This window comes from Bos javanicus, chromosome 16 (assembly GCF_032452875.1).
Source record: "Bos javanicus breed banteng chromosome 16, ARS-OSU_banteng_1.0, whole genome shotgun sequence".
Classification (NCBI taxonomy): domain Eukaryota; kingdom Metazoa; phylum Chordata; class Mammalia; order Artiodactyla; family Bovidae; genus Bos; species Bos javanicus.
The window spans coordinates 52,220,301-52,246,434 of NC_083883.1; the positions used below are offsets into that span (position 1 = coordinate 52,220,301).

The 26,134-nt window shown below is 60.4% G+C and overlaps 1 protein-coding gene across 1 annotated transcript in view; it reads right to left on the reverse strand.

Annotated features, from left to right (window-relative positions):
• Positions 1-18,280, reverse strand: part of SAMD11 (sterile alpha motif domain containing 11) — a 22,342-nt gene extending 4,062 nt beyond the window's left edge. The window contains exons 1-11 of the mRNA XM_061383132.1: positions 17,430-18,280; positions 16,237-16,328; positions 12,791-12,972; positions 11,384-11,434; positions 7,400-7,524; positions 4,416-4,505; positions 4,107-4,241; positions 2,031-2,193; positions 934-1,049; positions 639-717; positions 42-553 (exon numbers count right to left, since the gene is read on the reverse strand). Of these exons, the coding sequence (XP_061239116.1) occupies positions 42-553; positions 639-717; positions 934-1,049; positions 2,031-2,193; positions 4,107-4,241; positions 4,416-4,505; positions 7,400-7,524; positions 11,384-11,434; positions 12,791-12,972; positions 16,237-16,328; positions 17,430-17,946 (2,062 nt within the window). The 5' untranslated portion in view covers positions 17,947-18,280. The remainder of the gene's footprint in view (positions 1-41; positions 554-638; positions 718-933; positions 1,050-2,030; positions 2,194-4,106; positions 4,242-4,415; positions 4,506-7,399; positions 7,525-11,383; positions 11,435-12,790; positions 12,973-16,236; positions 16,329-17,429) is intronic.
• Between the last annotated feature and the right edge of the window lie 7,854 nt (positions 18,281-26,134).

Consider the following 26,134-nt stretch of genomic DNA (forward strand, 5'->3'; position numbering starts at 1 on the left):
AGATCTGAAGGCTGGGGCGGGGGGGGGGGGGGGGTGCCCACCTGTGTGGAAGAAGGGGCTGACAGTGTAGGGTAAGCCCAGGGGCAGTGGAGGGGGCAGCATGGACCCTGAGAGAAGACCCTTCCCCTCAGAGCTGGCCCCTCCAGGTGGGGCTTGGCCTGGGTGGGGGGCCTGGCCTCCAGCAGCCACCATCTCGGAGTCCTCGCCGTCTGAGTCCTTGGGTTCATCTTCAGAACCGTCTGGTGCCCAGAGTCCAGCCCCCGTTGTCTCCTTGGACTCATTGGGCCGGCCTGAGGCAGGGCTGGGGCCCCCTTTACGAGGAGCTCGGCGGGCAGGCTCTCGGGGTGGGGTAGGGGGCCCGGGGCCCGGCGGGCCCTGGGGAGGCAGGGCCAGCAGCGGTGCGGAGCTGTGTCTCAGCACCAGCATGGCCCCGCGCCGCTGCAGCTCTTCAGCACCGTCCGGCGGGCGCAGGGCGGCCTCGGGCGCCAGCAGTTGCGGTCGGTGCGAGCTCTCCAGCTCCTTCTGGCGCAAGAGCTCTGCTGACATCTCCAGCCTGGCGGTGGGGACAGCCCGCAGGGGGTCAGGGAGCTCCGCAGAGCCACTTCCGCCCCGTCCCCGCCCCCAGCCAAAGCACATACCGGGCCAGATTCTGCTTCCGCAGGAGCTCCTGCTGCCGGGCGAACATCTCCGCCTGGGCAGGGGGCAGGAAGCCGTAACCTGGGGGGAAGGGGACAGACCACGAGGCCGGGTGGCCGAGTGGTCCAGGGCCAGCGAAGCCCGCCCTGGTCTGTCCTTGGCTTCAACAAGGGCAGGGATGGGTTCGCCGGGAGCACTGATGGACACCGGTTCGGTAATAGACATACCCGATGGCCCCGCACCAACAGCCCCTCCCCGCGCCCAAGGGACAGAATCGCACACCCGCCTACTGCTCACCTGGGGTCTGGCACAGGGCCGAGGGCACCCCCAAAAAGGGGGGCCTGAGGTGGGGGCCCAGAGCGATGTGTGGGGCATTCTGGGGCGACAGCAAGGGGGGCGGTTGCGACAGCTCCCTGTGGGCGGCAGGGCGAAAGCTCCCTGTGGACTGCTGGGCCACGCGCGCCGCAGGCTTGGGCCCCCTCCTTCCCGGAATTGCTGCCCCAGCCCCCGCGGCCCCCGCTCTGGCCGCCTCTGCTAATTGCCGGCCCCGCGGGCGGTCGATGTGCGCCCGCCCCGGCTCCGGTCGTCCCTGCCCCCGCTGGCGGCGCCAATTAATCTCGGCGGCGGCGCGGAGGCGCTGGCCCGGCGGGCGGCGGCGACTGTGGCGGTAATTACCGCGCGGGAGCCCCTGGCCCCACGGCCCTGGCCCCCCTTTTACCGCCCCCGCCCCCGCCCAGCCCAGCCAACCTTGTGCAGACCGGGCGCAATTAGCCATGGTCCGGGAGGCGGCGGCTGCCGCGAACACCGCCGGGGTGCAGGGGGGGTCTCCCAGCGGGAGGGGAGGGGAGCAAAGTCCTCCAGCCCCCGCCCCTGCCTGGAGTCTCCCGGCCCCTACAAGCCTGGGGGGCTCTTCCGTGCAGCCAGCAGCTCCAGTGTCTGAGTCGGTGCTGCTGCGGGGTTCTCCCCTTCCTCAGCCCTCCCCCGACCTCGACCTCGGGGCTGCCAGACCTCGTGCTGCTCCCCCTCACCTCCCTGTTGGGGAAGCAAAGCCCTCAGCTGTCTCAGGGGCCCCTGGATTCAGCCCCACAGCTGCTCAACAGAAAGACACCCCACCCAGAGGGGCGGTCATCCCCAGCCTACCCCGAGAATGTTCCCCTGGTCCTCTGCCTGGCTGAGGGGGCATTACGTTGCTGCTGCAGAGCAGGCCGCCAATCTAGGCCCAAGCACAGCGCCAGGTCCACTGAGGACTCTGGCTGTGCGGCTGGGATGGGGAGATGCGGGCTGTGGACTTGACCTGCAGACACCAGCTGATGGGTCTGCCACCTGCAGCTCTCTAGCTCAGAAGCCAGCACAGGAAATGTAGGGGCCTCTCTGAAATGCAGGCACCCTGATACCTCTCTGAGAAGGACGGGGCGCCAGCTGGGCCGGTGGCGTCTCTGTGCTGAGCCAGGCTCTGCTTCCGACGCTGACCTGCCGTGGATGAGGGCAGGTGGACCTCCAGGCCACTGGGGCTCCTCGCAGCTGCTGCCGCCACCTCCTGTCGGACCCTCAGGAGATCTGGGGAGGGTAGGCACCAGCAGTGACCCAGAGGCCAGCCCCCACCAGGCTCTCATGTTCCTCACCCTGTTCAGCACAGGACATTGGCCAAGGACGCAGACTGGGAGCTTATTCTCCCAGATCCTGCTGGTTGGTCACCGGTGCAGAAAGATGAGCAGAAGGCCACAGGGCAGGGCAGACACCAGACATCCCTAGGCAAGGTGCCTGGCTGCACCGACTGGTCTTGGGACGGGGGCCAGGTGAGCATTTATAAGGGATGTGGAGATGTTAGGAACCAAAACGTGGTTGGGATGGAGAAAGGGAAAGGCCCGGACAGGGAAGGCTGGTAGTTCAGGAACCTTGACTTCGACAAGAACTGACACTGCCAAGAGCCAGACTGCAGCGCCCGTGAAGGGAGGAGTCACGCAAAGGCTAGAGTGTGGGGGCAGCGGGGCTGGAGTCCAGGAGCTGGGGCAGGTCTCCAGCCCTCTCCTAGGTAACACCTGGGCTCACTGCGCAGTCTAGGCGCCCTGCTCTCCACCCCCAGCCCTCTGTCCAGCTCAGGCCCCGACTTCAGAGTTCCCCGCCCCCCACGCAGCCCCCCACTGTGCCGGCTCCGCTGCCACCGCCTGTTTATAAATTAATTACCCGAAAAGCGGAGGTGGGTCCTGCCCTGGGCTGGGTGCCAGCCCGCAGAGCCCAGCCGGCGCGGCCGCCCGCATCGATCTCGGCAGGGCCCTGCGCCCCCGCCCGCCCGCGGCCTCGGTTATTTACCGTCGGCTCCCGGCGGGGGCGGCAGGCGGAGGCCTGATTGACAGCCCGGCTCCGCGCCGCTCCTGGCGGCCGGCGCCCCTCCCCCGCACAGCCAGCGGAGCCGGCCCCAGGCAGGGCAGGGAAAGCAATTAAAAAGGAAGATTTTTAAATTATTAACATTTGGTGAATTATTCAGGCTCTCGGTGCCTGACTGCCCTGGGGGACAGTGCCTGTGTAAGGAGAGGAAATCCAGCCCCTTTTCCCAGCAAGTACCCCTCACCCAGCTCCAGCCAGGAAAGGCAAGCTACTCCCCCTGGGCTGGGGTCTGCAAGGTCAGGGTGCAGCTGGACAGGGTGCCAGACGGTGCCCCTGTGGTGGTAGGGGGACTTCCAGGTGCTCCTCCTGAGCACCAGTGAAAGCTGGGCCACCAAACCTGAACTGCTGTCCATCCTGCTTCTGGACAGACATCCATGTGGACGTTCAGGGGGCTGACTGCTGCTCTGCTCCTGGCCCCACCCTCCAGAGAAGGGGTCTGGCACAGACTCTGCCCTGACTGCAGCTGGAGTCAGGAAGGACTACAGTATCCAGACCACACCATTCAGATGGGGGCAGGGGTGGGCGGGGACCCACAAGGACCTGCATGTGCTGGAGAGGGATGGGTCGGCCTGGTGAAACCCCCACCTCCCACTCTCCCTTCAGATCCCCCAAGCAGCTTCCTCCTCTGTGAAATGGCAGTGCGCAGTGGCCATTTGGAGAAGGAAATGGCAACCCACTGCAGTGTTCTTGCCTTGAGAATCCCAGGGATGGGGGAGCCTGGTGGGCTGCCATCTATGGGGTCACACAGAGTCGGACATGACTGAAGTGACTTAGCAGCAGCAGCAGCAGCAGCAGTGGCCATTTGAGGCCCTGCTGGGAGGCCTTCGGGAGACTTATTGGTGAGGGACCACCCTCCCTACCAGACCTACCCAAACAGGCCACTGTATTGGGTGCAGGGAGGAGGAGGTGGGCCTCACTGTCCACCTACAAGGGCTTTCAAGGCTTGAGGAGCCAAAAGACCTGCATCCAATCCCAGCCTTGGTGTCAGCAGCCACTCTTTTCAGGGTGAGCAGAGACCTAACAGGACAGGGCGAGTCCAAAGCACATTGTGGACACCCACGATGCCCTGGGGTGGGGCAGCATACCATGGCTGGGGAGGCCCAGGTGGTAGAGACGCTGAGGGTCCTCAAAGGTGCTGGCCTCACTCAGGGCGGACACCAGCCGGCGGTAATGGTCCTCGGGGGCCATGCTGGGCCCTAGTTCCGGAAGCAACAGAGTCTCTGGGTTGGGCAAACACAGGAGAGGGGGCTTCCCCTTTAGACACTGCTGAGGGAGAGAAGCAGGGGCTCCCCTCTTAGAATCTGCTGCTGGCTGACTATGCCCAGCAGAGGGTCCAGACTGTCCCCCTCCCTCTCCAGTAGCTGTTCCCTCACCCCCCGGGGTAAAGCCCACACCTTGAGGAGACTTGCTTCGGGCCTTCTTCTCCAAAGGGCAGTCACTGCTGATGTGGGGGGAGCGACCCAGCCTCTTGCCCAACAGGTCACCTGGGAGAGGGCAGAGTGAACCCCATCCTGTGTTCAGGCCTTGGAGAGGCCTGGATAGGAACAGCTCCGGCCCACCCCAGTACCGGCCTCAATGCCGGCCCAGCTCCAGCTCAGCCCAGAACCATAGCTCTCATCACTCAGGGGTGCCTATGGGTCCTGGCCAGGTTCAAGGTGCCTCTGACCCTCGCCCAGTCCAGCAGGGTTGGGTCAGAGTGAGGGAATGGGACAGTCCAGACCTGGGCTCTGGACTGCATGTGTGTAGATGTGATGGGAGATGCATGGTTATGGCCTCAGGCAGCAACTCAGGACCCCACAGGCACCATGCTGCTCCCACCTGCCAGACGAGCCTCCTCTGCAGAGTAAGGAGCCCTTCTTCGCACCTTACCAACCTCTCCTCCTGGGGCAGGGGTGACTGACTACCAGCAGTGCAGGGTCCCATGCCAGGTTAGCCCAACCTCCTCCTAGAGGCCACAGGCCCTGGAGGTCAGGTGCATCTGCCCCATCCATTCTTCCTGGGTTCCTCCCTGCCAGGACACACCCGTCATTGCCCCCAGAAAGTCCAAGGACACTACCTGTCCAGCTGGGCTAAGTGCCCAAGGGCACCCCATCACCCACTGTGCACAGCCCCTCATGTGGCCCAGAGCCCGCCCCACCCCTATCCTAAAGTCCTCTTTCCGGTCCCCAGGAGTCAGCCTTTCTCTACCTCAGCCACTGGCACCCTGATGCCAGGCTCCCTCCTGAGCCTAAGGTCTGGGAGGTCTTTGTGGAACAGCTCAGCAATTGTGTCGGCTTCCAATCCAAACCCTGTGCTCCTGGCCCCGCTCCCTCCTCATGAGGCCATCTGGGTGAAGGGGCCACCCCCTCAGTGACCCAGGCGCACCATGACACCTCAGCAAGGGGAGCCTGAGAAACCCTGCGGTCAGCTCCAGAGCCTAATTCCTTTTTCTTATTCCCTTAATCTGTCATTTTTATCAGGCGAGGAAGTGCAGCAGTGGAGTGCCGATCAATCTCCACTTTACAGCTGACAGAATGGTGCTAATGACTTATTGATCTCAGCCACCTCCTGCCACCGGCCTGGGCCCAGTGGCCTAGCCCCAGACCTTGCCCTGAGAGGGACGAGGACGAGGTCCCCACCACCCAGACAAAGGGTCCTACCTTAGTGACCTGGTAGGATGGGTAGGGGTTGCTCAACCAGCATGAAGCCCCTGAGGAAGGCAGAGAGCCTCTGGCCAGCAGTACCGCCAGGGCTGCAGCGTCCAGCTGTGCCAAGCCTGGGAAGGGCTGGGTCCACGTCTGCTGCCTGCACCTGACCCTGCACATACCCCTTGGGGACCCAGAGAATACCCCAGGGCTTCCACTTCCCTCGATCTAGTTATTCTCCACAGTGGGAAGACCCCCTCCCCTTTCTCTTGGGGGGTGATGGCTCGTCTCTGCCTGGCAGAGGTGCTTGGGAGGGGGTGGCAGGCGGGTCCACAGTGAGACCCATGCCTACGGTCCTAGAGAGGTCCTGCCATGGGGGTCCGGGGCTCATCAGTCCCTGATGAGGGCTGCATATACTCACAGACACACATACAGTAAGGAGATGTCTGCAGGGCCCACCGCGAGCCCAGTCCTCCCTGACCCCTCCTGCTCAGGCGAACACAGAGCTGACACGTGCTCCTGGGGAGGAGGAGGTGAGGACAGGCCGAGGCCTCCACCCAGGGGCTGGCAGAAAGACATGGAAGCTGGTGAGGACTAGAGTCCCAAGAAGAGGGCAGGACCTGGATGAAACCCGGACACAGGACACATGGCACTTCACACAGATCACTGTGACCCGTGAAGTGCTCACATGCGGATCCTGTACCTCAGCAGGAAGACATGAGGGCACTTTGACGCACACGTGTCACACGGGTGTAAGTGGAAGCCCAAGCCTTTGGCCAGGCCCAGGGCACACAGGCACTCAGGCCAGGCACCATGAGGAGGTCTCTGCGTGTGCAGGCAGCAGAGAAGCCCTCTGGCTCTGAATATCTCAATCACTGTGGGACTCTGGAGGCTCACTCGATCGATGGGGCAATTAGATTTTTATCAGCTGCCTGCTCAGAGCCTCTAACTCGGCTCCAGAAGCAGCTGCCCTCCACCCCCAACAGAGGACTACCCAGGCACTGGCACACCTGGAGGGCCTGATGGGGGTACTCAGGGGTCCCAGGATGGATCACCCCCTGCCCAGCCTTCCTGAGAGCTGCAGCCACTGCTGGGAAATTCCTGGGTCTGCCCTGGTCCATAGGGCAGAAAGGGACCCCTGCCAGCTCCTCTCTGCATGCAGAGCCCCCTTCAGCCAAAGCTTAGCAAGTTGCCCCGTCCCTCCGAGCTCTTGTTGCCTCCAGGAGCTAGCTCTCCACAGGGACAGAGCCCCGGGCGAGCACCCTCCTGCTCCAGCCCTCTTCTCTCAGGATGTGGACCCTTCTCTCCCCGGGGCCCTGGCTCTGGGGTCGGTGTGTGCAGAGCTCATCCCTGCCCATCCAGGAGCCATGCCCAGGTGTATGCCTCCCTGAGGCCTGCGCTCCCTGACTGTCCTGCCTCTATCTGCCCCCGAGAGCAGGGGATAGCTGTGGCCTCTGGCCACTCCAAGCCCACCCCAGCAGCAGCCACAGTGGAGCCACCGCCTCCGCCTCCTGTCTGCCCGGCTGGCTGGGATTAACACAATTACCATCACACGGAGCCCCGGGGGACAGCCGGCTTCGCCACCTCCCGCCTCCTCCTCCGCTGGCCTCCCTGGCTGCCCGCCAAGTCTGCTGGGGGTGGCGGCATCCAGAGCCGCTGAGCAGAGACGCAGGGAGGCTGCAAGGCGGCTGTCCTCACGCTGCTCTGCGCAGCCTGGCAGCCCTGCTTCACCCAGCACTGCCCTGGCTCCTTACCTGCGGCTCCCAGGCCTATTTCCACGCTGCCTCTCTGGAATTCACAGCGGCTCTGATGCTCAGGCATAACGAGGTGGCGGCTGCGATGCACACTGGATATGAGGGTGGGAAGGTCACTGTCCTGGCTGCAGCGAAGCAAGACAGGGAAGGTGAGACCCCTCGGGGCTCCTGGCTGAGCCTGAGTGTGAGCATGCATGGCCCAGGGGACATTGAGTGTGACAACACCTCTTGCACACCATTCCTGTGAGCATCTCCGTCTCCTCGTGGGTGCTGGAGTCTCACCCTGACCTATGCAGGCCCCACCTGGGACCACCAGGACCTGCCAAGTGTCTGCTGAACACAGCAGCCTTGTACTCAGCCCCACTGCTGCTCCCAGGGAGGGTCGTCCTGTGGAGTGCAGGGTTGGCCCCGTCCGGACTCTGCTCTCTCCAGAGAGACCTGCCACTGTCCTTGCTTCTTGCTCTGGGGGGCAGCCAGGTCCCACTAGGGCCGGCCCAAGGCTGCCAGAGAGGACACGTGGACCCAGCACTTGCTCCTGTGCATATACTGCTATTGCAACTAAAACTTCCAACCACCCACAGACTCTCAGCTTTTTCAAATCCAGAAACTAAGGTTGAGACCAAACTCTGCAGCCAATGAGCTGTGTGCCCATGCAGGGCCATACATGGGCGTGTGCGCACACACTCACACGGACCTGCAGACACACACAGACACATGCACACCGCAGTCACCAGTGTGCCTGTGCTCAGGACACTCTGCTCTTCTCAGGGCTCCCCATCAAGAACCTTGGGATAAACAGGAATTTAATTTCATTCTGTCTTTGCTCTTCCTGTTAAATCAGCTCACTGCCTATATCACAGAACCCCAGACAAAAGAGGGAGGGAATGGCCCCCAGGGCATTTGCCCTTGGGGTTCTGAGAGCATCTCTGTTAGCACAGAGAAGGGCCCCTGCCACCTCCCAGACGCAGTTGGAGTGGCAGGAAGTCAGGACAGGACGGAAGAGGAGCAGGGAGGGACCCCAGCCCACCCTGCGGCACATCCCTCCCCAGCACCCTTGCTCCCCAGCCCACCTGTAATGGAGCAGCCTCCTGGCTGGGCCACCTCAAGGGGGGCCTCCACCAAGTGACCTGGGAACCAACCTTAAACCTCATTAAATAACCCCCAGGCGCCCCCCCCCGCCCCCGCCGCCCCGGCTCTGGCCGGGGTGGCCGGAGCAGGCTAATCCAGAGCTGGCCCCTAAGCAGATCAGTTTCAGCACCAAAGCCTCCAGGGCTGGGCTCTAGAGCCGCTGGGAGACCCTGATGCAAGCTCTCTCCCCACCCCCAACCCCTCTCCCTGGAGAAGGGAAGCCCCCCCCAACCCCCCGCCATGCAAACAAGAGGGCAGGTGGGGTGGGAGTAAGTACTTTATGGGATTAATTGGCAGCAATTCTCATCCTCTCTATCATCCTCATCAATGCAGGGGGCAGGGGTGGAAGAGAGAAGTGCTGTCCTCAGCATCAGGGAGGGGTAGGGGTGCCTGGTGCCAGGACTGCTGCTGCCCGAGTTCTCCCTTGGGAAAACCTCCTTTTGACGCCCCCAGGACTCCTGCAGGAGGTGGACCAGCCCCCAGAGACTTAAGGTGGGATCAGGCCCGTTCATTTGTTTCCCGTGAATCCTCAGCTGAGTGCTTTCACAGGGACTGGGGTTCAGCGCTCACCACCGCCGTGGCCAGTAACTCTTTCAGCTGCTCATTCAGACACTCAGGTGGTGCTGCGGCTCCACGGAGGTGATGCCTTGTGGGAATCAAGACAGCCCACACATCAAACCTCCACTTCCTGCCTTGGGGGCTCGCCCCATGAGCTCCAAGACAGCATGGCCTGGCCCCGGAAAACCTGTGTGGACACTCGGTTGTTCACTGAACAAATTATGCCGGGTTTTATGCAAAGAACCATGAAGAGGGCTTCCCTGGTGGCTCAGTGGTAAAGAATCTGCCTCCCAATGCAGGAGACATAGGTTTGATCCTTGGTCTGGAAAGATCCCACGTGCTATGGGCAACATGTGCCATAACTACTAAGCCTGTGCTCTGGAGCCCAGGAACTACAACTGCTGAGCCCACATGCGGCAGCTACTGAAGCCTGCACACCCTAGAGCCCATGCTCTGTAGCAGAAGCCACTGCACTGAGAAGCCCGAGCGCTACGACTGGAGAGTAGCCTGTATAACCAAGACCCAGCAGAGCCAGAAATAATTAAATAAAATTATTTTTAAAAAACTGTGTGAACCATCAGACTCTTTCTCCCCATGAGGAGCCCCTCCAGTGCCTGGTATACTGTCCAGTCCTTGTCCATCTCCTGGCCAGCTCAGGGGCCTCAGGAAGGCAGGGCCCACATCTCCTGCCTGCTGCCCTGGATGCACGGGGCTTAAGGGGGAGCTCCAACCCGGCAAGTGGTTATGGCAGACTCAGGCAGACAGAGGGATGGGGGTGAATGCATAGATGAGTGGAACTGAGGGACAGACAGACAGATGAAGACTGATGGATGAAGTCAGGCACTACTGGATAGACAGAAAGGATGGAAACAGCAAACAGACAGATGGACAGAGCCTGAAGGACAGACAGCAGCGTGAGACAGAAAGACACATGGACGGGGCCAAAAGGAGCCAGGAAGAGACAAAGGCAGAGCTGAGATGGGGGTATGTGAAGCAGCTGCGCTGTGGGCTTGGTCAGCCCTCCCTGGCCAGACGCCGGGGTGCCACAGCAGGGCGAGGTGGGGGGCAGATCGTCTGTAAGTCCTGTTGGCTAACCCCCCAATCTCCCATCTGGTAAAATCCAGACAATCATCGCAGCTGTTTTGAGGGTCTACCACACACTGGGACCCGGCCTCTTACTGTGTCTGGACACCCGGGCCCTCTCCCACATCCCACGGCCAGCTGGGGTGATCAGGGGGCAGCAGGCAGGGAAAGAGCAGCCTGGGATTCCCCTACAGGCCTTACTGACAATTTCTCATGTAGCTTCCCAAGTTAAAGTCTCATAAAATGTCATCAACGTTCATGACGGTTCATAAAAATGATCAGTTGAGCGGGCAACTTCAAAATGAGGTGGAAATAAGTTTAAAGACGTTTTCATTGTAATTTGGCTCCAGGACCTAGACATTCTCAGAAGTATAAATAATAACACATCTGGCACAGAGCCAGGCTGTGAGAGGGGCCCGAAGGCACTGGATGCCCACTGCCTGCTCGGCTGGGCCTGTCCTGTGCCTTCCCTGGAAGCCCTGGGCTAAGACTTGATCCCACTGACCAGACACCACAGCCAGGGCTCCACCCTGCCCTTCTGAGATGGGGGACTTGGGTCTCCCCAACACCCCCAACCTCCACATCAGGTCTCCCCATTTTTATCTCCTTACTATGGCTTGAATTTACAGCCCCTCCACGGACTGGAGCAAACCCCCAACCTGCTCGACAGGGCCTACAGCAGGACCTTGTCAAAGCATACACCAACCACTTCTCTGCTCAAGAGCTTTCAGTAGCTCCCCATTGCCTGAAGGAAAATGCCCAACAGGCCCAGTATCTAAGGCCAGTTAAGACAGGCCTGCCAGCTCCCCCTCCTCCCTTCGCACATCCCTTCCCTCATTCCTCCATGTCTCTGTAGACACTCTGTTTCCCTAGTGAGCTCCTGTGTCCTTCAAGACCCCACTCACACATCACCATTCTCACATTCTGTTAGGTCTCTGGGAGAGTGGGAGGGGGCAGGCACGGCCTTATCTATGGGCAGATGGGCTCACATGAGAGAGGGGGAGCACACTCTGGCTTCAGGGCTGGGCCCAGAACCCATATCTGAGCTGCTGTCACAGCTTAGGCAGAAGTCAACAATAGACCACGGACCAAGGGGAGGATGAGGGGAGGGAGGCTGCAGGGATTTAGAGTCAGAACCAGAGGACATGGAGCGACAAGGCTCTGTGCTGCCCGTGCACAACACGTAAGGGAAGCCCGGCCCAGGCCCGGCCCTACCTGCAGGACGTCTCTCGGAAGGAGATGTTCACGTCCCAGTGGGTGTGGACTCTGCAAGGAGAGAAGCAGAGGGTCAGTGTGGCCTCCAGAACTCAGCACGTGGACAGCAGAGAATGTACCTGGCATGCCCTGTGTCTGCCCTGGAGTGCCAGCCTCAAGGGAACTGGGCTGGCTCAGAACCGCCTCTAGCATCATCTGGTACCAGCTCAACACGTTGGCGGCTGCAGCCAGGACAGACCCACGGGGCAGGCGCCTGCTCCAGGGCTCACCAGACAAGGAATTGGGAAGGACAGAACTGAGGTCCCACATCTCTGCCTCTTGTGTGGAGCCAGCAGAGCCCCCACTTGTGCTAGGGGTGGGGGCCGTGACTTCCTCTGCATGTGCCTTGTGTGACTGAACCCAAATTCCTAGTTGCTAGAGCTGCTCTGGGGTGCTGGGAACCAGGTCGAGGAATGAACCCCATGGCCACCACCACTGGCTCCGGTGGTGGCCCCTGGGTCCCAGCTGCTGCCAAGCCACCTCCTGAAAGTGACAGTCACACAGCAGAGATAGGAGGGGTCAAGCAAGCAAACAGCTCTGTGCTGTGCCCACCCTCTCACCCACAGCAGTGTCCCTGAGAAGACCCCCGGGCTGAGGGAGGCTGGTGGCAGGCCCACGCGGTGCTTTCCCTCAGCACAAGTGGGAGTGGGGGCTGGGAGGGGGGCTCTCTGGTGTCCAAGAGGGTTAGGGTAGGAGAAATTAGAATATGCTAAAAGACTGAGCAGGAGAAAGGCCTGGAAATTCTGGGGATACATATGCTATGCTCGACAGACGACAATGGATGGACAGATGGATGGAAAAAGAGGTGAGTGGGCAGAGGGAGAGGCTTCTGCCAGGAGGTCAGGAATGGTGGCCCCAAGCCTGGGGGAGAGAGTAAGGAGCCAAGGCAGTGGCCACTCCAAAGAGAGGGAGTGTGAGTGTCAAGGGTGCTCCCATGAGGATCCATGCAGCTCCCTCCTCCCTGCCTGGCTGTGGTGCCATGAGACTTTCCTCCAAGAGCCTTTCTCCTTCTTCAACCCAGCAGCTCTGACCCTCCTCACATAGGCCACATGGACTCTCCCTGGCCTGCTCTGGCCATGACTATTGGTGGTGCCTGCTCCTCAATGATGCCACTGAGTCCTGGCCTGGCACTCGGCCCCAGGTGGGGGCAAGGCAGGTTCACAGTGGTCCTGAGGCATGTCCCTGGGAGTCCAGGCTTTGTTTCACCTGCGGCAGCTGTCGGCGTCCACGGAGAGGATAGAAGCTAAGCTGGGGCCCTGTCCTCAGGGCAAAGGCTCTCCACCTCTAGGTCTGACCTAGCCTTCCGCTGCCTGAAGTCCCCACCCCCGCCAGAGCCTGCGTGCCCTCCCTTCCCGGTCCCTTTAGCACCTTCTCTTCATGATATGGACATGCGGCTCGTCCTCCTGCTTCAAGCCCAGCCGCTGCCCACAGGCCGGACCACTCCCGTCGCTGTCGCCATCACTGGCTGAGAAGCTGGGGGTAAGCTCCTTCTTCAGGATCCGGGCAGGGGGCAGGGCAACTGTCCTCTTCTCTGCCAGCCGCCCCCGGTTCTGAACAGGGAGGGAGGAGAGGAAGCTTAAGCCAAACCGTGTTGCTCAGCCTCCTGGGCGCCCCCACCTACAGCAGAGGGGCCTCCAGCCCTCTAGGACACTCACAACTGGCCAGAGGCCAAGACAAGAGCAGGGAGGCAAGTCTTCCTTCACAAACCCATCCAGAGACTGCCTTCCACTCCACCCTGATCGGGGCTCAGGAGTAAGCGTATGGGCACTTGGGCACTGCCCTGTCCAGACTCCACACTCGGCCCAGCCCCTCCACAGGTGATCGGCCTGTGTGTGGACGCCTGCTGGGGACCAACCCAGCGTTCCCAGCCCCTAAAGGGCTGCAAGCACCCGCAGGATGCTGTGTGTCCTGACCCCGTGCAGTTACCTCTGCGTGCATGTCTGCCTGGCAATCCCACTCAGACTCTGTGTGAACCCCTACCCATGCCAAGCCCACTTTCGATGCTTAGTGCCAAATGAAGCCCAGCTCAGGGGTGTCTGAAGCCTGGAGTCTGGGGCTGACCCATTGTAAATTGCAGACCTTTGGCTCACAGGTCGTCTGGCAGCCAAGGCCCTTTGTTCTATGCGCCCTGGTGGGACTGATCCCCTTGGTCAGGAACTACGAGATTCAGGGTTTTTCTACGAGGTGCACCTTTCCCCTGCTCCCAGTGTGAGCAGGGAGCAGAGCCTCCACAGAAGGGCCCAGAGCCTGCAAACATGCTGGGCCAGGGCCCTGCATAGCATGGCACCCGCTGGTGTCTGCAGGTCCTGCTACCCCAGGGAAGAAGAGCTCCCGTTTTCTGGTGGGCTGGAGGCTTTTTCTTATTTAATAACTACTGGTTCAGGATGGTGGCAGGGACCTTGGAATTATCTAATTCTCTCTCATCTTTTCAGTGACTGAGGCCTTCTAGGACTCCTCCCTCCTGTGGCCAGGATAATTTTGTCCCCATTATACGCAGGAGCTTGGGGAGGAAGGTATCCAGGGGGGTTTCGCCCCTCCCCACAGAGTGTCCCCCTGGATCTGAAGAGCAGTAGTGTGTGGCCGCCACAGCCCTATCCTCCAGAGAAGAGGTTCTCTTCAGATCCAGACCAGCCTCACCTCCAGACACATGGCCCACCCCAGTCCCAGATTTGGGCAGTGCCCCTGACAGGGTCAGGGAGCCACAGTCTGCCACACCTGCCCTCACAAATCCACCCAAGAGGTGTCCCATGGTCCTCTCTTCAACACACCCAGTGAGAGAGTGGGCAGCACTGGGGAAGGTGGGGTGGAGGGAGCAGTGAAGTTGCGGGTAGGCCTACGAGATGAAACGGGGGGGCCCCATGCTTCTAAGACCCTGGCCTTGGCTCCAAGCTATACCAGTGACAGCAGAGCTTCAGTGAGGCAGGGAGGCAGAGGGGGTGACTAACGGCCCCATGCCTCTTCCGGCCAGGCTCTGGGGGGCAGGGTTTTCAGCAGCTCTGGCCTGTCTGGAGTGTGTTTGGCTGCAAAGCCCCTCAGCTCTGCCCTTCTCTAGCCTGCTGTAGGCCAAGCACCAGGACCTCCTCTCCTGCCTTTCCACTTTAACTAAACTATTCTCTGAAGAAAAAGTTTCCGTGTACTTCCCTTTACTTCTCATCTGTGGGACAAGGATGAGGAGAGGGAAACAGAGCAGTGAGGCTGCCACTTGGGTAAGGCCATACCAGGTACGGTGGCCTGGAATGGCTCTGGTAGTGGGGAGTTAAGGAAGAGGGACCAGGATGAGCAGTCCTGACCTGAACCAAGGACAGGGACACATCTGCCTCCCACATACACCAGAGACCTCAGCTGCTGACCCTTGCTCAGCACCCAGATTTAAGAATTGGGTGCTAAGCCCCTGTCCCAGCCAAGCACTGGCTCCTCAGTCCTTCCTGTCAAGAAATGTCTTAGAGGGGACTGATGCTGGGCTCAGTCCACCTGCCCACCCCCTCCCGTGGGAGACCTTCAGAAAGGGATGGTGGGAGGGTTCCTCCTGCCTGAGCAGAGGCCCCAGACCAGCCTGAAGGGTGTCCTCTCTGGCACCAACTGCTTGAGAAGTGAAAGGGAGTTCGGCTTCCTGCCCCAGGCAGGTGTGGTGGCTTTCAGCAAAGGTAGGCTGCCTGCGCACATGCTCTGTCTGGGGGGCTCTGCATGCAGGCTTGCCTGTGAGTACAATGAGCTCAAGCCAGACAGTGTGTGGGGTGGGCAAGTGGGGAGGCTCAGCTGTGTCCCCTTCCCCTGGCCAACCTGTGTGTCTTTACAGGTTTGTCTGTGGCTTCCTGGCTTGCCCACCCCCACGGCCCACCAGGAATCCAAGACTTCCCCGCCCCCGCCCTACCACCAGTCCAAAGTAAACAAGCTGAAGGCTGCCTGCAGGGTCCTTTCAGGCCTTCCTGGCAGAGGGGGCTGCTGAGTGGTGCCAGGAGCCGTGGTCCTCATGCGCTCTCCCCCAGGAGCTCAGACTGTCCCTCTCAAGACAAGATTTTCAGATGGCGCCTCCAGCCACTGCGGCCTGGAGGGCATGGGAGGGGGAAGGCAGTGCTTCAGGGCAGGCACAGGCCCCAGCTCTCCTGCTCACCCCAACCCCCAGGCTAATGAGGGCTCAACAGACTTCTATACTGGGCTGGAGGCCCCACACCAGCTTCTAGCTGCAGTTCTCTTGACACCAAGGCCCACACTGCACCTTCTGTGCCCCAGACCAGGCTGTATCCTCAGACATTCCTGGACATCCCTGGTCTTGTCCCACAGGGCTCCAGCCCTAGGCATCCAGACATGCAGGTCACTCACATCCAAGCCTGTGGCCACCCCAGAAAGTCCATCCAGGCTGGCCGACACTGTCACATCCTGTAACAAGTATCCCCTTAGGACCAGCTCCTCTCCCAGGCTGGGCCAACTGACATGGTGAAACTGCGCTCCCCCCACACCCCACACAAGGCAAAGGTGTTACACACCTGTAACAAGGCAAAGTCCCCAGGCCCCGATCAGATGACACTGTCCAGGGAGGAGTCCTTCACACCACGGGCTGTCCCCAGGACCTCAGGAGAAGCAGCTCCCGGGCTCCCAAAGAGACGCTTTAGGATAGGCAGGACCCTGCTCTGAATCAAGGGGGATGGGGTCTGATGCCCCAGCATACCCACCAAAGCTGTCTCCTCTATTTGCCCCTGAGGGCTCCCTCCTGCCCACTGGCAGAGTTGAGGTTAGGACTGATTCTAGAAAACATAGGCCAAGCTCCGCAGCGGACAAACAAGCCCTGAAGCCCCAGGTTTTCTCCCACATCTCACCACCGGGGAGGATATTCGACAGCCGGGACAGTCGCAGATCGGAGGATGCACCTGAAGGATCCCCTTGGACATAAGCGTCTTCAGACTTTTCCCTGTGAGGAGAGTCGAGGCAGGACCGGTAAGGGAGCGGGGCCGGGCACAGGTGGGGCCGGGCACGCGGGCATGCTTCCGGGGCGCTGCCAGAGGCAAGGCCGGGTTCCCTCCCGCCACGAGTATGAACACCCGCCTCCGTCCAACTTCCGAACCCACACCCGGCCTCGCCGCCCACCCCACCCTCGCAGACGTCGCGGGGATCTGCAGAGCTCGGAATTCAAGATCCGGCGAGCGCCCTCCCCTGACGCAGGGCGGTCTCTCCCCCCTCCTCCCCAGCCTCCGCGCGCCCCTCCTCCCGCGCTCCACCCTCTCCAAGCAGGTCCCCGGGAATCCGGAGCTGGACCGTGGAGGTCGGGCCCGGCGCAGGTGAGCGGCGCTGTCAGGACCCGGGACTGCGCTTGACCCCGCGGAGCAACGAGCCCCTGAGTCGACGAGCGTGATTGGGTCCCTAACTTTCTAACTATCCCCCACCCCTAGCCTGGCGCTCACCCCTTCTCCCTCCGCATGCCCGCTCTGGCGCCCACACGTCGCGGCCTTGGAGCCAGACTCCTGCGGGAGCCCTAGAGACTGCTCCCAGCTCTGCCGCCACTCTGCTCCGCGCGCGCTCCCGCCCCGACGCGCGCCCCCGCAGCCCCCACCTGCCTGCGCCACCCGTGCACCTTGCCGTTCTCTCTACCAGCGCGCGTCCGCACCCGGCCTCACTTGTGCCCCTCCACTCCCGCCAGAACCCGTGGCTCCTCGACCCCGGAGGGGAGTATCCTGCCGAGTTGGCCTCCCGCCCGCTCTCCCGAGTTCCCGTAAACTTCCCCGGAGCCTGAAGGCCCAGGAATCCCGCAAAGACCTTCCGGGCAGAAAAAGCCGCCCGCTCGTGCGGCCAGCGCTGGGGGGGACCACGGAGGCCGAGGGCGCTCAGCCCGGGTCCAACAAGGCGACCGTGCTTGGGGGAAGGGGGTGTCCCTGCGGCGGCCCCAGAGTCGCAGCGCCCTCTCTAGGCAGAACTGGAGTCTCCCAGGTGGCAGACGAGGGGGATCCGGACCCACGGGTCCTCAGGGAGCAGAGGGGAGGGACCGGAGCGGTCCGCGCCCCCACGGCGGCCGCACCTTTGTGGCGGATGCTGCGTTTCCAGTCCTTGGCCGTCTCGCGGCCGCTGACGAACTGGAACTCGTTGGGTGTGAGCCACTCGCCGCGGTGGCGGATGGACGGACCCTTGCTGCCCTGGCAGAGTTTGCGCACGTAGAGCAGCGCGCGGTTGGCGCCGCACTCCACCTCGATGCAGGGCTCGCCGTTGTCCAGCAGCGGCTGGAAATCCGGTGCCGCGGCCGCAGTGGCCGAAAAGCGCTCGAGGGCCAGAGGGTCTCTGGGCAGGTGGAGGTGCGGGGCGGCCTCATGCAGGCTCAGGTAGGCGCGAGGGGCACGGAGCGGCGGGGCCAACAGCGCCTCGTAGCCCGCTGTCGCGGCTGGTAGCGAGGCTGCCGGGGGCAGGGCGGCCGCGGCGGGTAGTGGCGCCAGGTAGCCAGGCAGCGGCGGCAGTGGCAACGCTGCCAAGGTCGGGTGGAAGGTGGCCAGAGCCAGAGCGAGGTCTTCGCGGCCGGGTAGCTCCTTCTTGACCGCCGGCATGGTGGGCCTGTGTTCCTGCAGCCTGGCCCTCCGCCGCCGGCGCAACTTGTTCCGGCCCAGGCTGGAGTTGGGTCTCGAGGGCCGGGGCTCTGGAGCCTCCCGGCTGCACACCCGCCCTCCCCGCTACTGTGCCCCGGCCGGGCCACCTCGGACCGCTGCCCGTCCGGCTGGCAGGGCCTCTGCCGCCCGAGACATGGTGCTGCCGGAGCTCTATCGATCCCTGATCGACCTGCCCAGCGCCGCAGCTCCAGGGCCTTGGGGCTCCACTGGGCGCTGGGCCACCTGCGCCCGCGCCCCCTGGGGCGGCCGGGCGCCCGGCTCGCTGCTGCGCCCGCGGGGCCGAGCCGGGCAGTGAGGAGTTGTGCAGCCTCCGGCCGCGTGCCCCGCCCCGCCCGAGGGTCCCAGGCCCCCGCCCCGCCCCACCGTCCCAGCCGCGCACCCGCGTACTCCAGCGCGCGCCCGCCCGGCGGGGACTTGGGAGACTCGCGCCGCCGCCGCCGCCACAACTTGGCCCATTTAAACGGCCCTGGCGCGGCGGGCGGGCGGCACGGGCTCCAGTAGGGGGTGCGTGACGGCCGACTGGGCTCAGACGGGGGCGACGGGACCTGGCTGCACCTCCTGCCTTATTCCCGGGTGGGCGTTCTCGTTCGGGAGGAAAGGAGACCGGTGGGGGGTGGTAGGGCGGGTGGGAGGTGGTGGTGCGGGGGACGGAGGCCAGCGAGTCGCGGCGCGCACAGCCGACGACACTGCTGAGGGAGTCACTGTTAGGGCGCCCCAGTCAGAGTCCCGGAGTCCACGTGGGGCGAGGGCTGGCTCCTTGCGAAAGAGCGTATCCGGGGTCGGAATTGCCGCTTTCCTGGCGAGTGCGTGTGAGCCAGCAGCTCTGGGTAGGTGGTAGGAATCAGTGCGGAGGGCGTGAGTGGTCTCCTCAGCGTCTACAGGGTGTGCGCTGTGGGTTTGTGGTGTGTGGTCGCGGAAAATGTGTTGGGGAAGGTTTGTGGTCTGTGAATAACAACGATACTTCTATCAATAAGTGCCCCCCTTACCATGCACTTCACAAGCCTTAGTTCATCTGATCATCTGAGGTTTTTTTTTTTTTTTTGACACCCAAAGGGTTTTTATTTTACAGACGAGGAAGGGCGAGATACAAAGGGGCCAAGTAACTCCTGGTGTCACACAGTTGTTTCAAATCCAGGCTGTCTGCCTCCACAACAAACAGTATGGGGTGGGCCAAGGAAGTGGGGCTAGAGGCAATCTGGGTGGAGGGTGGGGTGTGTGGGGAGGAGGAGAGGCAGCTGAATGTGGGACTGTGCACTTGAGCATATTTCTGTTACCTGCCACGTGCAAGTCTGAGGACGAGGGACCTCTGCATCCGTGTCCACCTCTTCCTCCAGCCTTGGTCTAGCCCTGGAATGAGGGAGGTTGTCTCCTGGGATCAACCCATACCTCCCTTCAGTTTGGCATGGTGGCCCCGCCGTGGGATAATTGGGAAGAGAAACTGAGAAACTCGGTGGCTTTGATAGTACTTGGTGACACCTTGTATTTCTCGGGTGTGCCATTTTGGACAAGCTAGAAAGTAGCCTCAACTCCCAACTCTGCTCTCAGACCCCTGCCCCTGCCCCTCTGAGATGTACCTGGTGGGGTACCCATATGAGCATCTTCCTGACCAGGCTCTGGGGCAGGAGCTGGGGAGGTGGGGGGGGAGTGAGCTGGATCATAGGAGTGCTTGCACCTTCTGCAAGGGTGGGCTGGGAGTGAGGGAACACTCCATCCCTACTCCCCAAGGGCCTCCTACCAGACGTCAGCACCAGCTGGGCATGTGGCTGACTGTTGGGGACCCCTGTGCTGATGTACACTGCTCTCCTCACTCTCAGCTTAGGTATCAGCCAGCCCCAAGACCAACCTGGGGAGTGAGGTCTGGGCTCAGACCAAGAATGTGTCTGGGAACTTCCACTCCTTTACTTCTTGTATATTTGTCTGTGGGGGTTTAAGGGGTGGGTGGCAAGACAGGCGTGAATGCGAGTGACCCCTCCTTACTTCACCACCCTCAGCCCTATTGCTGTCTTTGTAACCTGGACTCTTGCACATACCTGACTCCAGGAGTGACAGCTAGGGAGCTCCTCCCACACCCAGCCTCTGTGGCCTATGTCTTGTTCTCAGGTGTGATGCTCCGTGTCTAATGGATGCAGGAGGCTGTCCTCACCTGAGCGCCAAGACCCATGGGGAACTGTCATGTTAATCTGCGGTCATAGCTCTATATGGAGAGGCCACATCCAATGAGCCTGTTTGGCTACAGCCCTGACCCAGCTGCCAAAAGACAGCCTCCGCCCAGCTCTTCTAATGTTTGCCTGCACCTGTCCGCTGAGCCTCAGGCCTCTTAACCCCTGACCTTCACACTGTGGTCTGGGGAAGGGAGGCTGAAAGCTCATCTCTAGATCTGAGAAGATAACAGGGAGCTGTCAGGTCCGGCCTCTCCTCTGTCCTGAGTCTGAGCAGGGGTCCTCCCAGAACCACCCTTCACTCATCCCCGGCCTCTTTCGTCACACATGTGCCCACAGTGGTTAGGAGTGGCATGCAGGACCCCCAACTGTGGCTTTCAGGGAGGGGCCCAGCTTTCAAGGTGTGGGGCTGACCTACTGGACCCAGCCTAACCTCCATGCCGCCATCTGGCTCCAGCCTTCGTTGGAGGACCAGGACCCTCCTGAAAACACCGTGACTGGGTCCAAAATTCCCTGTAGGACCCCACTTCTCCTAGGGCCACTCTTGACTCCAAGGAGACATCTTCCAGGGGTCCTCCAGGGTCTTGACTGATCAGGGCAGTTCAACCCCGCCCCCACATATTTCCCCCTGTTCTTGGGAAATAGAGCCTTCAGCCCACGGGGGCTCAGAGTAACTTTCCCCTGGGGGACTAGGTACCCTCACCCTGGCTATCATAGCCTTCCCAAAAGGATCTGCTCCCTTCCTTCCGCCTGTCCACTTGTATCCGTCTGGCGCCTGAGCCCGCACGTTCCTTTGCACTTCTCAGACTGGAGTCAGGCCAGAGGGACAGAATTCTGGCATTGGGATCACCGCCACCTTGCCCTCACAGGCTTGGCGACCCCGCGGAGAGTGAAGGTGGGGTCGGCGGCTGCAGCTCCTCCTCTGGCCCGAGGAGGCCCCGCCCCCGCCCGCCGGCCTCCGCGGCGCCATCGCTTCTCGAGGTTCCCCCGCGCGGGGCCCTCCGCTGCTGCTGCCGCCCGCCGCCGCCGCCGCCGCCGCCAGGGAGGGAGAGGGGGTCATAAATAACCCGCGGGGCGGCGCGGCCGGCGGTGCAGACGGTGACCCGAGACGTCCCCAGGGAGCGCGGGGGCGGCCCACAGACCCTGATGCCCCCGACCCAGGCTCTGCCAGCCTTGATCGCCCGGCTGGCGCTGCCCGGCCGGCGCTGCCCGGCCTGTCCAAAGCTGGCGCTCCCACCTATCCTGGGGTGCCCGCCTTCCTCCCCTCCAGAACACCCCCTCAAAGCCCCCTTTTCATCCATTCCTTCACCAATCAATCACTTATTGAGTACCAGATGTGGTAAAACCCCAGGAAGAAAGACCTAGAGGTGAGGCTGGAAAATACAGAAGAAAGCAGTGGGTCGCTGAGACCACAGGTGCAGGGGCACCTTCATTCAGCCTCCAGTTTTCCTGTGCTCACCCCGAGTACCTTAGTGGGTAGGAGAGCAGGCCCAGACCCGCCCAGACAGGAAGGCATGCCAGGACAGATCACAGGGGCCCCACAGGTGTGGGCACAGCCTCATACATATGCCCACACAAGTACCCACAGCAACCAACAGATCCATGCCTTCTCAAAGGCACACAGACAGCAGCCCACATGCGTGCTCACAGCCGCACGCACACCCAGCAGTTCCCAAAGCTGCTGGCACAGGACAGGTGCAGACATGGATGCTGACATCCTCAGCACAAATATGCACAGACGGTGTGTGTGCTAACTTATATGACAGCCAAGATGGAAGACACCACCAGGACCTATGCACGAAACATACATAGACACACGGGCCTGCAGCAAGAGTGCCAGATGGATACGGTTGTCATGTCCAAGATAGCTTGTCCAGTTAAAGGGTCTGATTTGCAGCGCCATTCCATCAGGAAAGGGTAGATGGGAGGTCAGAGGTGAGTGGCTCAGTGGCTCCCTCAGACACCCCTGCAGAAATGGTCAGAACCTTCAGGAAGCATCTGTTCCTGGTTCCAGGTCAGACACAGGAGGGGCCACCCTGCTGGGACATGCCTCGCTGTTGGCCAGCTGTGAACTGGCTGCAGGCCATGCTGTCTGTCTCAGGAAAGTAGGTGTTTCTGAGGCTGGTCTGTCCACTGACCTTTTGTTGTTGTTGTTCAGTTACTAAGTTGCGTCCAACTCTTTGCAGCCCCATGCACTGCAGCATACCAGGCCTCCCTGTTCCTCACCATCTCCCAGCGTTTGCCCAAGTTCATGTCCATTGAATCAGTGTTGCTATCCAACCTCTCATCCTCTGCTGCCCTCTTCTTTCACCTTCAATCTTTTCCGACATCAAGGTCTTTTCCAATGAGTCAGCTGTTTGCATCAGGTGGCCAAAGTACTGGAGCTTCAGCCTGAGCATCAGTCCTTCCAATGAGTATTCAGGGTTGATTTCCTTTAGGACTGACTGGTTTGATCTTCTTGCTGTCCAAGAGGCTCTCAAGAGTCTTCTCCAGTACCACATTTTGAAAGCATCAGTTCTTCAGCCTTCAGCCTTCTTTATGGTCCACTGACCTTAACTTAATGCCATTTAAAGAAGTAAAGAGTTAGGGCCTGGTGTCCCGATTCGGGGCGCCCACGAGGTGCCCACTATCGGTTCCATGTGCCATGATATTCACCTGCTGTTTCACACATACTGACATATGCACAGCTTCTTAGACAGATGAAGTGACCCCAGACAGAAGGACAGTGATGCACATGTGCTTGACAAGCTACAGAATACACTGGGTGCACTGAAGCCAGCACAGAGGGAGCTGTTGTCTGCTCACATGGGTGGGTGTCTTAGCTGCCACTGACTCTGCATGCCTGGTCCCTCCCTGGGAGTGAAAACACTCACTGGCATCACTGGGGCAGCCTGCTCAGTGCCGTGGCCCTGCCTGGGCGTGAGCTGGGCTGGGAAGGCTGAAGCAGGCAGTGGAGAGAGCAGACCCTGCAGTGTCCTGAGACTCGGGTCCTCCTGGCCAGCCACTGTGTGACATAGCCCCCTCTGCCCTTATCGTCACCTTGGTTTCCCCATCTGAAAATGAGAGAGGGGCTCAACATCTGTGGGGTCCTCTTTGGCTTGGAGCAGACAGGGTGAAATGTGGCTGCAGAGGCCCTGGTCAATACTGTGATGAGCCCTGGCATACCCTCCATGTTTTCTCCATAAATGGTCTCAGAGTGCAGGAGCTGGAGGCTTCCCCCTGAAAGTGGGGCCAAGCGAAGGGATGGGAGTCCTCCAGGACCCTTAGAGACACCTACTATGCATCCTCAAGGCATCAGTCAAGGACCATGGGGACAGGAAGAGGGGGCTTATGGAAAAGGGGGCCAGGTAGGCTCTCTGCCAGGCTGCTGGGTGCAAACTGAAGCAGAGAGGGCATCCAGGCAGGGACCCTGAAGACCAAGAGAAGCTGGAGCTGAGGCGCTGGTTCAGGGGTAGTAGCAGAAGTCACTGCCTCCAGATCCAGCTCTGTGAGGCTCCCAGATTGTGCAGGGAGACCAGACTGGCCCAGCAGTAACCATTTATATGATGGACTTCCTGCAGAATGTGAGCTTCTGGCAACAGCTCCCCAGACACACTCATGTGTCAGTGTGAGGACTGTCCTTGGGGGCCATCCCCATGTGACCCACTCCCAGTCCAGCTTGGCCTCCTGGGCTAGGACAGCTCCACCCCTGTTCACCTCTTCTCCCAGCACCTGCCCACCCTACTGTCCCAGAAGCTCCTCCTCACCAGAGCGAGAGAAAAAACTCAGGAGGCTGGGACATCCTCCCGCAGGAGTCAGAGTGAGCACGCTTGGTTGTCGGCAGGTGTTGCGCAGAGTGATGGGGGAGGTCAGAGCCCAAGGACAGGTGTGGTCCACTGTTCTGAGGTCCTGGCAAGGTTTGCATCCACTCCTGCATGAAGAAGCAACCATAGACCTTGGAGGAGGTCTCAGAGACAGGCTGTGACTGGCTGAGCCCTCAGTCCCCTGTCTCACTTTCTTTCCACAAAGTGCCTTCTCTGCTACATAGAGGGGTCACCAGCATTTTGTTCTCTGGGACCTTAGAGGACAGAACTCAAGCACAGGGGAAGCAGAGTAGAACCTCAAAGAGAAACAGCCAGAGGTACCTGGAAATGGCCTTCACTCTCTCTGTCCTGGGTAATGGGCTCCTCCAACCCCCTGTCACTCCCAGCTGCTCTCCAGGGTGCCCGCCTTATGGCCAGTAAGTGGGGTCAGGGGTACTGAGGAACCTCACAGAAACCACTGTTGCTTTGGATTCCCATTCATTTTTCTTTCTTTAATGAAACTTGTACCCCAACAGAATTTACAGGGTTTCACTGTGCAGTTGGCTATATATTTTAGGATCTCATTCGCCTGTGCCCTGGTGGGATTGCTGCTCTGCACCTGCCTGCACCAGGAGGAGGAGTGGGTGGTCTGAGCCTCTCGTACACAGTCTCACCACAGGGTCACCTGGAGAGCCAGCAATCACTTTGTCAGCATAGATTTGTCTGTTAGGGATTTTCAGAAGTAGAGAGCTTAGGTGGACAGTGAGTTTTACTGTTTCTCTCCACAGCTCTGGCCCAGGCTGGTGTTCTAAGGTCATAGGTTTAGCCTGACCCCATCCCAGGGCAAGTCTTGGACTCTCATTGCCAATGAGCCCTTCTCTCCAGGACAGATTGAATCAGTAACATCCTATGGTGTGCTTTGATGTCTTTGTGGGCGCTCTCTGTGAGCTTCTGAGCTCTCCATGAGCCCATCTTATCTTCTGTGCTGATGTCTAGGGTGTCACAATGGGTGGCCCTGGGGCACACATGCCCCTGGAGTTACGCACAGTGCCCTGCATGTGGACCCAGAGGTGGGTTGGCCGAAGGGCACAGCGTGGTACTGGCTGAGATCCTGAGTAGAGCCCATGTGCCGAGGCCAGACCACACCTACCATAGACGTGGGAGGGCAGCAGCTCCAGGCCTCTGTCCAAGGACACAACCTGACACGTTCCTCAGAGCATTTAAGAGTCCCAGCTTGGCCCTGGGGGCTTCCCACCTGCAGACTGGGGACGTGGGAAGACTGCTTGGAGGCCACTGAGAATGGGAGGAGAAGAGGCAGTTGGCAGAGCTGGGGCTTGTATAGGGTATTTTCACCTCTGTGTAGAGGAGTGTAGGCATCTCCAAATATGCCAGGTCAGAGGACCCCAGTCTTTGATGCTCTGTGTACATCAGATGCCAACAGACTCTCCTAGAACAGACACACCACCCTCCTGGATTAACTGGCCTTGTCAAAATCTGAGAGTTTGCCTCATGTCAGCAATTGTGTAACTTTCTATCTGAGATCCAGTTGGTGTGTGTGGGTTCCTGAGTGCCTAAGGCCTCAGAGATGGGACAGGTGATTCAAAATTGGTAAAGAGCAAAGCTATTACTTGGGCTGGGTCATCCCATCTTCCAGCCAGGAACATGGCCCTCAGGAAACTTGTCAGCTTCTGCTCAATGCAATATGCGATCTAGGTTTGTCATAGCTTTCTTCCAAGGAGCAAGCACCTAGACAGCATATTAAAAAGCAGAGACATCACTTTGCCAACTGAGGTCTGTATAATCAAAGCTATGGCTTTTCCAGTAGTCATGTACAGATGTGAGTGATGGACCATAAAGACAGCTGAGTGCTGAAGAATTGATGGTATCGAACTGTGCTTGAGAGTCCCTTGGACAGCAAGGAGATCAAACCAGTCAATCCTAAAGGAAATCAACCCTGAATGTTCATTAGAAGGACTGATGCTGAAGCTGAAGCCCCAATACTTTGGCCACCTGATTCAAGGAGCTGACTCACTAGAAAAGACCCTGATGCTGGGAAAGATTGAGGGCAGGAGAAGGGGGCAACAGAAGATGAGATAGTTGATTAGCATCACTGACTCAATAGACATGAATTTGAGCAAGCTCCAGGAGATGGTGAAGGACAGGGAAGTCTGGCATGCTACAGTCCAT